Source organism: Apaloderma vittatum, unplaced genomic scaffold (genome assembly GCF_000703405.1).
Source record: "Apaloderma vittatum isolate BGI_N311 unplaced genomic scaffold, ASM70340v1 scaffold42559, whole genome shotgun sequence".
NCBI classification, from domain to species: Eukaryota; Metazoa; Chordata; class Aves; order Trogoniformes; family Trogonidae; genus Apaloderma; species Apaloderma vittatum.
Genome location: NW_009737805.1, coordinates 30,929 through 44,655, shown reverse-complemented (window position 1 = coordinate 44,655; position 13,727 = coordinate 30,929). Strand labels below are relative to the sequence as shown.

Below are 13,727 nucleotides of genomic sequence, written 5' to 3'. Positions count from 1 at the left end.
TACATACATATGTTCATATGCACATGTAAGCAAAGTTTATAGGTATGTGAGGATATGCAGTTACATATATATAAATTATTATGTATGATATTAACACATTTTTTATATATATATATATATATGTATATAATTTTACACGTGCTACTTTGGGGTCATGCATGTTTTGTAGTCATTATAATCTAACAAAGGCAAATCTCAAACCCAGAGGGAATTTCATCTAAAACATTCAAACTCTATGCTCTCTTCCCCATCCCTTTCCCTCCTTCTCAAAGCAGAAGAAATTCTATGACTTGGTTAACTTGCCATGGAGCAAGAGTATCGTTTAGATAAGACATTTTTTTTGCAGCTGTCAAGATGAAGGGTAATGTGAGCTGCAGCGAGCACCGTGTCAATACTGGCCTTGGTGCCGGCACTGTCTCGCCTTTTGACTCATTTCCTTAATCTTCTCCCTGGGTTGTTTTCCAACATTTCCTGACTATACAGATCTCTGACATACCCAACAGTATGGAACAATGTCAGGTTTTGTGGTTTCTAAAAGTTGTGGTACATGGTTAGATTTCACCCTGTAAGGTCTTCTACTGAGCTTTCAAAAAGCGCGGTACTGTGTTACCCTCTGAAACCTCTTGAGAAATTTCTGTGACCCAAAAGCTGTGTTGTCCATGATATCCAAAAGTGCTGGCTGGCTCAGGTGCCCCATGAGCAGCTTGCTGATGGACCATGTGCTGCTGCAAAGCCAGCCTGGCTTAGATGCACCAGGGAGAGTAATTAGAAATAGTGGTTGCTTTAGAAAACTGTGACCTTCACCATGTAGAAATAAAAAATAATCAACGTTATTGACTGCAAGGAGATTAAAATTTCCCTGGCATAATTTTAAGGGGTTCTGGATGAAGCTACATTATTTTTTTAAACAATCGGTAGGAAATGCTTAAGGGATGGAGTACTTGGGAAGGGGTGAGAGCAGTCATGTCCAGCCAGCACCCACTGGCCAGCCTCTGCTCTGCTCTTAACCTGCTGCTCATTTGGCTGGGGGCAAGGAAATGAGAAGAAAAGGCTTTTGTGAAAAAAGTCTTTGGCGGTCAGGCAATCAGTATATTCTTTAGAATAGAAGAGATTAAGTCAGGAAGGTCTTATTTCTCTTGCCTCTCAGTTCTACAGGAGAATAAAACAGCAGTATGAAGGGAAGAAAGGACAGAAAAAAACCCCACACTGAAACAAGCTGTTGGTTCACTGTTGTAAGAGTATCTCAGAGAGATGAGCTTTTCAGGTGGCCTTCCTTGAACATGGGAACTCCTTGCATGTTTAGAGATCACAGTATCAGTTGTGAACACCCTTTCGTTGCAAAGAGGGAACTATATATCACCATGTTGGGGTTTGCTGGTGAGCAGCTGTGCCCCCCCAAAAAGCAGCCTTTCCCCCTCAGCACCACCTGCAGCAGGTGACAGGTTTGTACAGTCTTGGCTACAGATACCATTTCTATGTTAGATGATTCCTAATGATTTAACTAAGTATGATAAGTTATCCCATTGTGATTCCCAAATTGCTTCTCTCTTTTCCTTGCATTCTTCTTCCCAGTTCATCAATTCATATAGTCATTTCTTATATGAACATCTTGTCCTTTTTTTCCCTCAGTTTAAACAAGCCCATAACCACGAAATTTTCCTTGTTGCAAACGAAATTGATATATCAGGGATAAAGTTAGAGCAGCTCAATCAGTAACAATTCTAAATGTATTTTACATCAGAATCATGTATCAGGGTGAGCTGATGAATATTTTTGCTGCCCTGTCAGTTAGTAGCGAGGCTTTTGTTGTGTTGATGGAATCCAAATCAGGCCATTGAATGCAATTTCAAAAACTTTGTTTGTTCTGTTTTGCAAATTAAAGGTCCTTTTTTTCTGATTCTGTTTAATCTTAGAAACTTTGATTTTTAATTTGTTGGGTTTTAGTCAGGTAGGTGCTTTTAAAAATGGTGTCCATAGTTTTTGCCACATTCAGCAGCTCAACATGCCTCAGTGCACAAAGCCTTAGTACTAATGGTATCATATTAAGTTAATGGAAGCATAGACTGGATTTTAACAAAATATCTCTTTTCAACAGAACTTTCTCTTTCCAAGCCTTCATGATTACAAAAAGTACCTTCTAACCATTGAATGCCTATACTGATCCCATTCATTTAATTGTTCATCGTTAGTTTATAAGTCTTGTCTTTCTAAAAGGTCCATTGTGACAAGATACCTGATTGTCCAGGGCAGGAGTATTTCTGCTAGGCAAGCATATTCTGTCTTTGTTGTGTGTTTAATTATTGAAGTATTTTGAGGTAAATGTTTAGGAACAATATAGAATCATCTTGCTGGATTTTTTTTCATGTGTATATGAACTAAATTTATATGCAGGTGTCTCAGCTGTACTGATAAATTAGATGATAACTGTTGTGGAACGAGACTTTCAGCCTGATTAGATTAAATTAAGTTAGAAGTTTGTTGTTTGTTTTTTGTTTTTCTTAGCATTCTGAATGCCATGATTTTTATAGCACGGAGGTTATTTTGAGGCATCTGCATTAGAGAAAGCATGTAATGGTTATCTCATTGCAGTTTGCAACTTTTGTAAAAATGTTCACCTTGCACAGCATTGCTTGTTACGGACTACTATTTTTATCAAAGTTTTCTCTATTCATTGGTTAATTTAAACACACTGAAATACACATTTTTGTTTTCTTAATAGTGAAGAGGAAAAAAAGTTCAAAATCAGAAACCAAGGGCACTGTGACTAAAGTAACAGGGAAAAAAATAACGAAGATCATTGGTTTAGGAAAGAAGAAGCCATCAACAGATGAACAGACCTCATCAGCTGAAGAAGATGTTCCAACATGTGGTAAGTGATTTTTCTCCTTGAAGTCTTAACATTGCAACTAGGATTTCATAAAATTCTAGCCTAGAAATTCCTCTAAAATTGCTTTTATTGCTATAATTCTACCTCCAACATCAGAAGGATACGCTCAAACTGAAGAGTAATCAAGAGCTTCTCACTTGAAAAGAAACCTAAAGAACTCTGCTCTTTGCAGAGTTGAGGGGAAGAGAAGTGGGGGCAAAAAGGAGAAATAAACATATGTTTTCAAACAAATGGATATAAAAGGAATATTGGCTAGACTGTGAAACAATTTAGGCTATGAATTAGGAGAAGATTCTTGGGAAGGAAACAAGTCCTTTATGAGGGATCGTGGTGAGGTTTTATGGGATAGAAATCATGACAGCTGTTGACTGGCCTCAGCCAAAGTGATTTGAGTTTAATTATGCGTTGGTGAAGTGGTACACATTGGGCAAAATCTGAATGAAGTAACAAATTTCTAGTAAGCTATTTTAGCTCCAAATATTGATCATCCCACATGGCAGCTGTAGTGCTTGGCAACACCATGGAAGTACATAAAAGTCATGCAGAAAATGCTTATGTTTTGTACCTTAGCTGTTAATGTTTGCTCACAGTGTAGAGCTCTGTACAGTGCACTTAGCTCATGTTCTCACATCTCTGTTATTTTCAGATAAAGCAAATAATACATTCTCCTGTTTGCCTTTTGTTGCTCCAGTATTAAGTAACACTTCTGTACGTGAATAAGGTTGAATCCACACAATCCCTGACATAAAAAAAAATAAACCTATAGAGAGAAAGCTGTGAAGCAGTTACACTGGATTCTGAATTTGGGTTTGCCTTTTCCCTTTTAATTGACTGGAAAAACGTTGGGAAACCCAAAAGTCTGTGATTAGGCAGCAGTTGGCAGAGCTCATCAGTCCATGAAATGTGGTAGGTGAAAGTGTGAAAGAAGCAGATCCTTGGACCACCAACGAGAGCTTCAGAGATCACAGGTGGCTCTCAAGCTACAGTTTGGGAGTCATTCACATCAGCAATCTCTGATTAAATAAGTGTATGCATGTATGTCTATACATCAGCTAAGTACAGATGTGATTTATCAACCAAAAGAACAGCTGGGAAAAGCTGTGTCCAACCAGATGCATTGTCCGAAGCATCTGGCTTCCATAAAAGCTCAAACTTCCGGGGTTTCATGCTTCGTTGATTATTCTGTATTATGTGAGACATTAACCAGAGCTGTACAATCTTAATTCCTAGTATTTCTATCATTATTTCAGATATGGGCATAAATACAGCCTTACTGTTGCCTGCATTTGGCTCCACTCAACACCACTTGCAGATTTTATAGGAAAATGTAGAAGTGTCTAGGCTTTGGTCACTGCAGGAAGTCTTTGCAGGAGTTTCTCACCACCAGAAACTTGGCTCAGTTCAATGGCCTCTGGGAGGCTGCTCCATAGTTGAAGACTTTTACTACTTTAGAAGACTCTACCTCCCATGAAAAAAGGGAAAAGCCCACTGGGGCTGTAGGGGACACTCAGTTGGAGTGGAAAGTAAAACTGACCAGCACTTAGAGGCACAGCAAGGTTTTTCCCTACAGTATCACTGGTCTTTTGACAGCCCAGGCTACGCTGAAGTGCTAATGCCCTGACTGGGAACACCATCAAGGCGGTTTGTTCGTGTTAGCTGTTGAAGGCTTAAGCGGGGATATGTGGGAGGAAGAGCATGGGATCCTGCTTAGTTCAACTGAAGTAGGAGGGTTTGGAAGAGCTTTTCTGAGAGATGCGTTGGGAGCAGAGGGGAAAACCAAGCACTGTCTGAGAAAAAGGACTCTTACTCGAAAACAAGCCAGCTGGCTTGCACGTGAAGGGTTTTCCATTTCTAGGGATTATAGTATAATGCACAGCTATACTGGGTTTTGTTAAAGAAGGAGAGAGATGAGCTGGAGAGTGCGGTCATCACAAAGAGCCGAAGTCAGAGGGTTTTGCACATCCTCTTTTTTTACGGCACCTTCCAGGATCTGCACAGTTCTGATCTGCTATATCCTGTTGGATCAAGCTTTGACATTGGAATCATAACATTGGAAGGGAAACGCAGAAAAAGTAATGATAAGTCATAGTTTTAATGAAAACCAAAGAGATAGCTTTCCAATAGGATTAAATGAAAATCAGACCTGAGATAAGAGGCAATTTTTTAACATAAAGTCTGTCCTGTGCAAGATACCATTTGTTTCTCTGGCTGTTTGGAAGGAGCAACATTCTGAATTCATGTACCATTTATACTATGGAAATAAAAGTAAAAGGTTTTTTTGTTCTGATACTAAATAAGGCAGGAAAATTGGGCATTGTCTTGATTTTAAGATTTCAGTTTGGAATGATTGTTGCAATGGGACAGAGAAGGAAAAACACAAAATAGTTCCCATTTAATGATATATATGCCTATTTAATGATATTATATACCTAGATATAGACCATGATAAGGAAGTGGTGGGTTTTTTAAAAGGCAATTTGTTAATGAAATTCTGATCTGTTGTAAGGGTACAACATTTGCTGGGGCAGGGTCTTCCTAAACTGTGTTTGGACTTTCTGTTATAAGAGGAATAAGTTGTTGAAGTGCTAGCATCATATTGAAAAGTTTCTTCTTTTCAGAAAATGTCAGGAGTAAAATGTCTCACGTTTCATTTTATTGCAGGATATCTGAACGTGCTTTCAAATAACCGTTGGCGTGAGCGCTGGTGCAGAGTGAAAGATAATAAACTCATTTTTCACAAGGACAGGACAGATCTAAAGACACATATCGTTTCTATCCCTCTCCGTGGTTGCGAAGTCATCCTGGGACTGGACTCAAAGCATCCCCTGACCTTCCGTCTGCTCCGAAATGGACAGGAGGTCGCTGTGCTCGAGGTGCAATGCTCACTAATGGCTATGACTTGTAGGAATGCCCACAAGCTAAATCAGAAAAGCACTTTGATAAAACCTTAACATTAAAAAAAAAAAATTGGAATAATATTCTTGCAGAGCTGGATAATAAATACTGGAAAGGAAAAAAGAAATACTGAGTTACAACCAAAGAGAGAAATGAGATTTGATGCAGTTCAGAAATCTTCTCAGTAAGATGCTTTTCTCTGCACTGACCTTTCCTTGACCTCCTCGTAAAATATCCCTGCTCCTTCTCTAGGCACACTTTTACATCAGAGATACAATTACTTTGGGTAAATAACTTGGCAATAATTAAATAATGGATCATTGTTAATGGGAACTCTAGAGCTCTTAACTCTAATTTGTCTGCTACTTACGTGAGCTCTTTTTGCTCAGTCTGTATTGGTATTAAGGGTAATTCTGAAGCAAGAAGATGCAGCATGCCAGCAACCTGCTGAGTCTCTTGAGAGTCTGCATGTGCAGACACTGTCGCAATCCTCACACTACGAAGGTCATACCTTCCTCTGTGTAAGGTGTGTCAGGATTATTGGTCCTTGCAACCAGCTCTGTTGCAAGTGAGCAGATCAGCAAAGTTGAAAAACCAGAAAGCAGCTCAAGGAACTGTGAAAGGCAATGAAATATTTAAAAAGAACAAGAAATTTAGAAACGGCAGTTTCCTTCCCCCACATTTTTCCATGATTTTTTCTGCTACTGTTTAGCTTTGCAATTGGTGACTTGAAAAAAAAATGAAAAAAAAAGAATTATTTTCATAGCATTCATATGAAAAATTAAAAATTATTTTAATAGTATTTGTGTACCATTAGGAAAATAAATGCCATCATCTAGACAAATTTATTGGCGTTTTAAATAAAACAACATTAAACTCTCTTCTGTTTCATTTCCTGCCCCCCTCCTCGTTTCTACTTAGCTCTGACATTTTCTTCTCAGGAGTCATGCTAACTAAAATACCCCAGACTAGCACAGGAAAATAGTTCTCTTATAGCTTTCAGTTTTCTGAAGTCTAAAATAAGCAGTCTTGAATCCAAATCCACAAGCCTTAAACAATTATTTTTTCTTCTTCTTTCTAGGAGATTGCCCGCTTTGTATTACATCATAACTGATGAGCACATAGCTTACTTTAAGTGCACTCCTTGTAGAAAGTCAGATTTAATATGAAACCCTGGGGTTTTTTTTTTTTTCAGCAGAGAGGAACCAGAGCGTCTCATGCGATGTGGTAGCAATTTGTCAGCCAAGAAGAATGCGCCTTTTTGCAATAATGCTCAGCTCAGTGGCAAAGACCTGACCTACGTTCTTGCCTTCTCCTCGCAGGCATCTTCCTCCGAAGACATGGGCAGATGGATAGGAATTCTGCTGGCAGAAACAGGTTCTTCGACAGACCCCGGAGCTCTGCACTACGACTACATCGATGTGGAAATGACGGCAAGCGTCATCCAGGCTGCAAAACAGACCTTCTGGTGAGAGGCATTGAGCTACCCGAGTGTTTCCAGCACTCTGAGAGTTTATATCCGTATATTAACTCCTGTGCCAAGACAGGATATCAAAATCCACCTCTCTCTTTGCCAAATACTGAACTCCTGAAGTGTTTCAGCATCGCAGCATGTTAGATGTGTTTATGATTATGGTGTTGGCATCCTGCTAAGTTCTGTAAAAGATGCAGACACTATCCAGCTTTACTCAAATCTTTACTTATTTTTTCAGTAAACCTCCTTATCAAATGCTATAATTTAATCTTTTATTTTTCCCAGAGACCATGCCTGGAAGAGGACAAATATGCTGAAATGTGCTGCTATGTAGTTCACATTTATCTGTTGGCTGTATCTGCCGTATATATAGCCAATATATACAGTATATACTGGCCAGTATATGTTCTACACTAAGTATGCATAGCAAGTCTAAGTCTTAGATAGTCATATTCTCAATGTTTCCCTCTCAAGTTCATTATGATTAATTAAAAATTCCATCAAGCTCACACCAGTCCAATTTCTGGGTTTTAATTTAGGAGGTGGAAATTGGGAAAGTGTCTGGGGCACAGCACGGAAACTCTGTTTAAATTGCAAATCAGTACAGTGAATTCCCTGTTACTGATGTTGTGCTAAGAAAAGTAATGCATAAATAGCATATGCTATTATATATAGTGATTTACATGTTCAAATCAATTTAGGCATTAAACAGGCTTTGGTGAGGAAAGACTGTAATTTTTCCTTGGCCAGATGAGATTTAGAAATGAGAGTGCAGGAACAGTTGGGACAGGTGGGACGTCCTGCTGCAGACGTTCCGCGTGGTTCCCTGTGTTCAGAGAGCGGGTGGCCTGAGAAGACAGCTGGCAAAGCCATCATCCCTCATCTCGCTGCAAAATGAGACCCCCCACACACACATTTGGAATTTGTGTGACTTGATACATTAGAGAATCACACCCCATCTGCCCATCATAACTTCTTTAAACAGACTGAAAATGCAGAAAAAAGAAAAAGAGGCTGAAGCTTCGGAGTTTTCCGGAAGAAGTTTCTCCTGCGAGGTGTTAAGAGAGCTTTAACAAGGGAAAATATACAGCTTCATTCAGGATCTGGTTCAAATGGCTTTTGATAGAAATCAAAGTGACTCAGTCTAACCACAAGCCTGGTTTTGTGAAAACCAGATAATTTTGATGGTATCAAAATGCACTTAGCTTATAGACTTATGTTAATATTTGTTTTGAAGTTAATAGGGCTCAAAAAGTTTATCCTGTGTTGACATGTGTTTTTGCTTCAGTCAGCATCTAGCAATAACCACATATAAGAAAGAAATAGAATGGAAACCTTTTCCCCCTGAATACTGTGTGGCTTTCCTTTTTTGAACAAATGTGATATTAATTGGAGCCAAGTGAAAAAACATATGCAACTAGACTGCATGTTAGAAAGGAATGGCAAACAACATGCAAAATAGAAGAATTTCCCTATTAAGAAGTAGTTAAAATTCATTGGGTGTCTTTAAAAAACTGTAAGGTCTTGTTGATAAGTAACTAGAGTAGCTGTGTGCTGATTTTCAACTGCTCCTAGAAAATGAGAAGAAATTGCAATGCTACGTAATAAAATACTATTGATGGCCTGTACAGAATGAATATCAGTATTCCAAATCAACTGCAGTTGTCATTAAAGGTTTGATTATTGCACAGTCACTTCAGGATTATTAGTTGTTTCCTAATACTGATGCTTTGCAAAACTGTCAGCTCTTTATTAATAATCTTGTAAATTTTTTTCATCTAAATCATTAGGTATCTAGGAAAGGCTGAAGAAAAAAAGGATGACCTTGTAGTGTAGGGTCAATGGTTGGACTTGATGATCCCGAGGGTCTTTTCCAACCTGAATTGTTCTGTGATTCTATGCTTCCAAGTAACTTTTCTCCCTTTCTTTTCCCATCTAGCAATTTCAGAATATAATTAAGTAGCACGGATGCATCTGTAAACAGGATTAATGAGGATTAGTGGAATAATGCTTATGAAATGTTTGCAGATACTTAGATAAATCTTAGCTTCCCTCGGTGGTGGAAATAGTTGCTACAGGTGCATCAGATGTAATTAAGGAGTATCCCAGTTTTCGGATATGGTTGTTATTATCTCTTTGAAGCTACTTAAATAGAAAAAAATACAATGATGACTCTAAATGCAGCCCTTTAGACTAACCAGGAACACCTGAGTAATACTCTTCATTAAGAGGAACAGTAAACAAACACTGCCTTTTAATAAATGTCTAATAAATTATGAGATACGATAAAGTTAAAAACATTTTCATCATGGAATTTATCTTGGGCGTTTTTGTTGCTTGTTTGTCTGATGTAAGAAAAACTTCTGTCTGCACTGACCTGAAAGGTTCACGCTGGACTGGGCAGGTCTGTCCCTCCTGTGAGCCCAGGTCTCCTGCAGCTCAGGTGAGCCACAACTGGGTGAGCTCTGCTGCCCTCTGAACGAGAAATTCAGTGGCCTCTGTTTTATTCTGAAGCCAAAAGAAAGCAACTGTTGAAACCACAGCATTCTTGAGCTCTGGCCAGCACTACAGAAGACCCTCTCTGCTTTAGGAGGGCTTTATCATATTTTATAAATGTCAGCAGAGAGTCTGAATAGTTCCATTGTTTGGGATGGAAAGCTTTGTTTTCCCATTCACATACACCTGAAGCTGTAGGAATTATTTGGCATCTCACTCTACACTTCACTCAATTTCAGCTGTTGTTACAAAGGAAAACTCATCCTTGGGGTCGTTATTGCTGTGGGGCATAATTGTTTCATTTTCTGCGATGTTAGATCTTTGCAAGCCCATTGTAGTCCATGATAACTTGCACGTGTTTTGCAGAACACCGATAAAACAAACTACAGTTTTGATTTGGGGAGAGGAAATCTATATCTATCTATCTATCTATCTATCCATCTATATCTTCCATTTAAAGTTTCCAGAGGACTCAGGTCCACCATGGAGACAGCAAGAGTGAGAATATAGAGAATTTGCATGCATGGTTATGCAGACAGAGGTGGGAAGCCTTGTGCCTTCATGCACGCTCTACCCAGCCAAAAGTTCTGATGTGGAAAAGAAGAATTCCCAGATTTTGAGGAAGTGATTGTTGAGTAAATTTTGATAGATATGTCGACTTAGGTTTCATTCAAGCTCCACTTCCTTTCACATTTTTGCTGGAGCTGATGCTTGTTTCTCCCAGTCCTTAAGTTCGCATCCCCCCCGAGCATGCACGCACCCAGAAACACCTGCTTCTCCCCGATGCAGACAACAAGGGAACTTTTATGGAACATTGGCAAGCTGGTTTATAACAGATCTGCAGGTTTCCATGTAAACATGCCACTGAGCAGTTACAGCTGTTGCCCTCCTGGCTTTTGCGCGGTTGTATCCCCGCTGTGAGAATGGAGTACAGGAACATACGTTGTAATATTAGCTGCCAGCAGCAACATGTGAGTAGCGAAAGAAGGAAAACTGCTGCAGAAAGTGAGAAGATATATGTTTCCAGGCTACATAATCAGATACAGGGAACATACCACTGAGTCATCATTTAGACTTAGGTTCGAGTGCTGTTTTTTATTATTTCTGTTTTGTTTTATTCAGCTTCATGAACAGGCGAGTTGTATCTACAAATCCGTATCGGGGAAGCACTGCCAATGGCTACGCCTGTCCGAGCGGAATGGCACTTCATTACGATGATGTTCCCTGCATAAATGGATCGGTAAGAATTGAATTTACACAGAACAAATAGTTTGCATGTGTTGAATGCATGGACATCTGAAAACTATATTACTGAAAAAGCCCCATGGGCAGTTTCCAAATGAACTCCTCTTTTTTTTTTTTTTTTGATTGGGAGCTGCAAATGTCTTTCACACCTACAGAGTATTAGGGGTGTGGGACATATTGTTTATATTAACTTGCACATGAGCCAACATGCGTTTAGAAAGCAGTTGCCTGTTGACGATTTGTTGCCAAGTTCCTGACTATAACACTCACTTGAGGGAGTATTGGTGTTTGTTGATCAAAAAAAGAAAATAAGAAAACCAAACACTTCTCAGTCTGTGAGGCTGCATTCCTTAGGACAGCAGGTGCTGCTCATCCCAAAGGACAACTACCGTGGTCACTTCCATCTTCATAAATTGCAGAGCTGATTGTAGGCAGATGTGTAACAGGGTTTAACACATAGTGGATGTTAACCTATGGCAATATATGGTCCTCAGGAAGATTTACAGGGGAGCTACAGCCTGTATCAGTTTTTAATTTGGGCTGCTTGGTTAAGGCTTCCACTAAGGCCGAACTCGGGAAATTCAGCGTTTCAGAGTGTGGACTGCAAATTCAGGCTTAGTAATGTCAGAAAGACAGTAGAAAGCCCCTCTTGGGAGCAACACACTGCCACATGTGTGGTGAGTAGTCTGTAAGTCTGTATGTGTAGTTCTTGGATGTGCTCATGCCTTTGTATGAGTAGTGTATGGCCACAGCCAGGATGGATTAAGGAAGGATATTTGGCAACCAGGTTAGTTTCTTGTAAGATTAATTGAATGAATCACTGGAGTATTGTTGTTGAGCTTTCCATTTTTCTGAAAAGGGGGGGGAAAAAAAAAAAAAGAGAATGGCCTGTAGCTATTTTATCTAGTTAGCTCAGAATAATAATTCTCCAGCAAATAAAATGTAATGCTAGCATACCAGCAGACATATAGCCTGAAGAAAGAAAGAAAGAAAGAAAGAAAGAAAAAAAACAAAGCAAAGCAAAAATAAACCCCATGGCGTCTTCTAACTGTTAGGCCCTATTACTTTTAACAACTCGTGTACCAGATGTAATCCCACAGATACACAGATTCATACATATAGTCTTTGAGTATCCTCCTGTTAACACAGTCTCCTTGTGCCCCCTCCTTGCTAGAGCTGGCAATTGAAGGTGCAGTCTGTGAAGCAGCAAAGGTGACAGGAGAGTACCCGTTTGCTCGCACTCTGGAAAATGCACAGGCTATGAGTCACGTCATGCAATGTTTCCTTTGCACACCGTCCTCCCCACCTTTCTAAATAGTTTGACTCAAGTGTAAGCAATAAGCACATGCTTGCTCAGCACCGAGGGCTTGCTACAGTCTAAACAATTTACTAATGTTTTAATTTCACTTAGGAGGTTCTGCATGATGTGTCATTTACTAACTGCCAAGGTGTGTGTGTTGCAGTGGGAACCAGAAGATGGCTTTCCTTGTTCTCGTAGCAGGAACACTGGAGAAGAAATGCTTTATGATAACGCAGGCCTGTACGATAACTTGCCGTCTCCAAAAATCTTTGCGCGCTATCCGCCAGCTGACAGAAAACCCAATAGGTTATCTACTGACAAACTCTGCTCTAATCATTACAAATACCCTGTCTCATCCAATCTGTCTTCTGCTCAGTCTGTCACTAATACCTCTGCTGTGGGGAGGGGATCTGGCTCGCAGGTACTGTACTATTTAATATTTAACAAAGCTTTTTATTTCTTGACTGCTCTTGTTTATCTGGCTGTTCTCTTGAGGGCCTTGGGCTATTTCAGTCCTTTAGTGTTGGCACTGAAGTACTTGGAGTGTAGTCATGTGCCCACTGCAAATGAACAGGTCTCCTAAGCTGTAAATTCTGATGTGGAAGTATTGGCACCTGGGAAAGGCTTTACTCACAAGTTCTTGATGATTTACAGATTTAGGATAATAACAAAAAAAAAGTAATAGCTGTGGCTTTCCAAACCTAACCTGAATACTTATCTTCTGTCTCCTTGGACAGTGAGGATTTCCAAAAAAAAAAAAACCAAACTGAAATATGACCTGTCTCTGACAGCAAATTTGCCTCTCTAGAATTTTGCTATTTTGTATATTTTATATACTGTGGTCATATATATTGCAAATATGCATATATATCATAACCTATATATACTAAATGATCTTGTGTATAGTGCATATATACCATATTTAAATTACTGCCTGTTTTTTTCTTCCTCTGGGAGGAATACCCTAAGCCTATGTCTATGCTGGTTTCTGAGGGTGGCCTCAGCCTTCTGGATCTCAGCTGAAATGTGAAGCTACAGAGCAGATGAAATCGTGTGTGCTCAGTCTCAGTAGCAGGAGTCAGATGCTGCCAGGGGAGCAGACCCAGCCTTGGTCACAGCCACTCCAGGGACCTTCTCCAGAGCCTGTGGCCAGTCTCTGAAAGCTGGTCCTTGGCATAAGCCTGTGAATGTCTCACAAAGATGGGTCGTTTTCAATCTAACCTGAAATGGAACAAGTAGATAAGTGTTTACTTTGCATGAGATACCTGTCACAAAACCTTCATACTGGAATATTAGAGTTCCAGGAAGTTGCAAAATGCGAGGTGGACGCGGGCAATAAATTGCCCTAATTCTTGGCTGCAGCATCGGGATTCTGGGCCCATTCCCACTCCAGTGCTCTGGTCAGCTTTTGGCAGCAGGTGACCAGACCA

At 39.7% G+C, this 13,727-nt stretch overlaps 1 protein-coding gene across 1 annotated transcript in view; it reads left to right on the top strand.

The window, feature by feature from the left end:
- The window catches only part of AFAP1 (actin filament associated protein 1), a gene marked incomplete at its 5' end in the record, with an annotated part of 43,422 nt that overhangs the window by 20,117 nt on the left and 9,578 nt on the right, over positions 1–13,727 (top strand). The window contains 5 exons of the mRNA XM_009877428.1: positions 2,720–2,869; positions 5,549–5,760; positions 7,105–7,250; positions 10,875–10,992; positions 12,461–12,718. Of these exons, the coding sequence (XP_009875730.1) occupies positions 2,720–2,869; positions 5,549–5,760; positions 7,105–7,250; positions 10,875–10,992; positions 12,461–12,718 (884 nt within the window). The remainder of the gene's footprint in view (positions 1–2,719; positions 2,870–5,548; positions 5,761–7,104; positions 7,251–10,874; positions 10,993–12,460; positions 12,719–13,727) is intronic.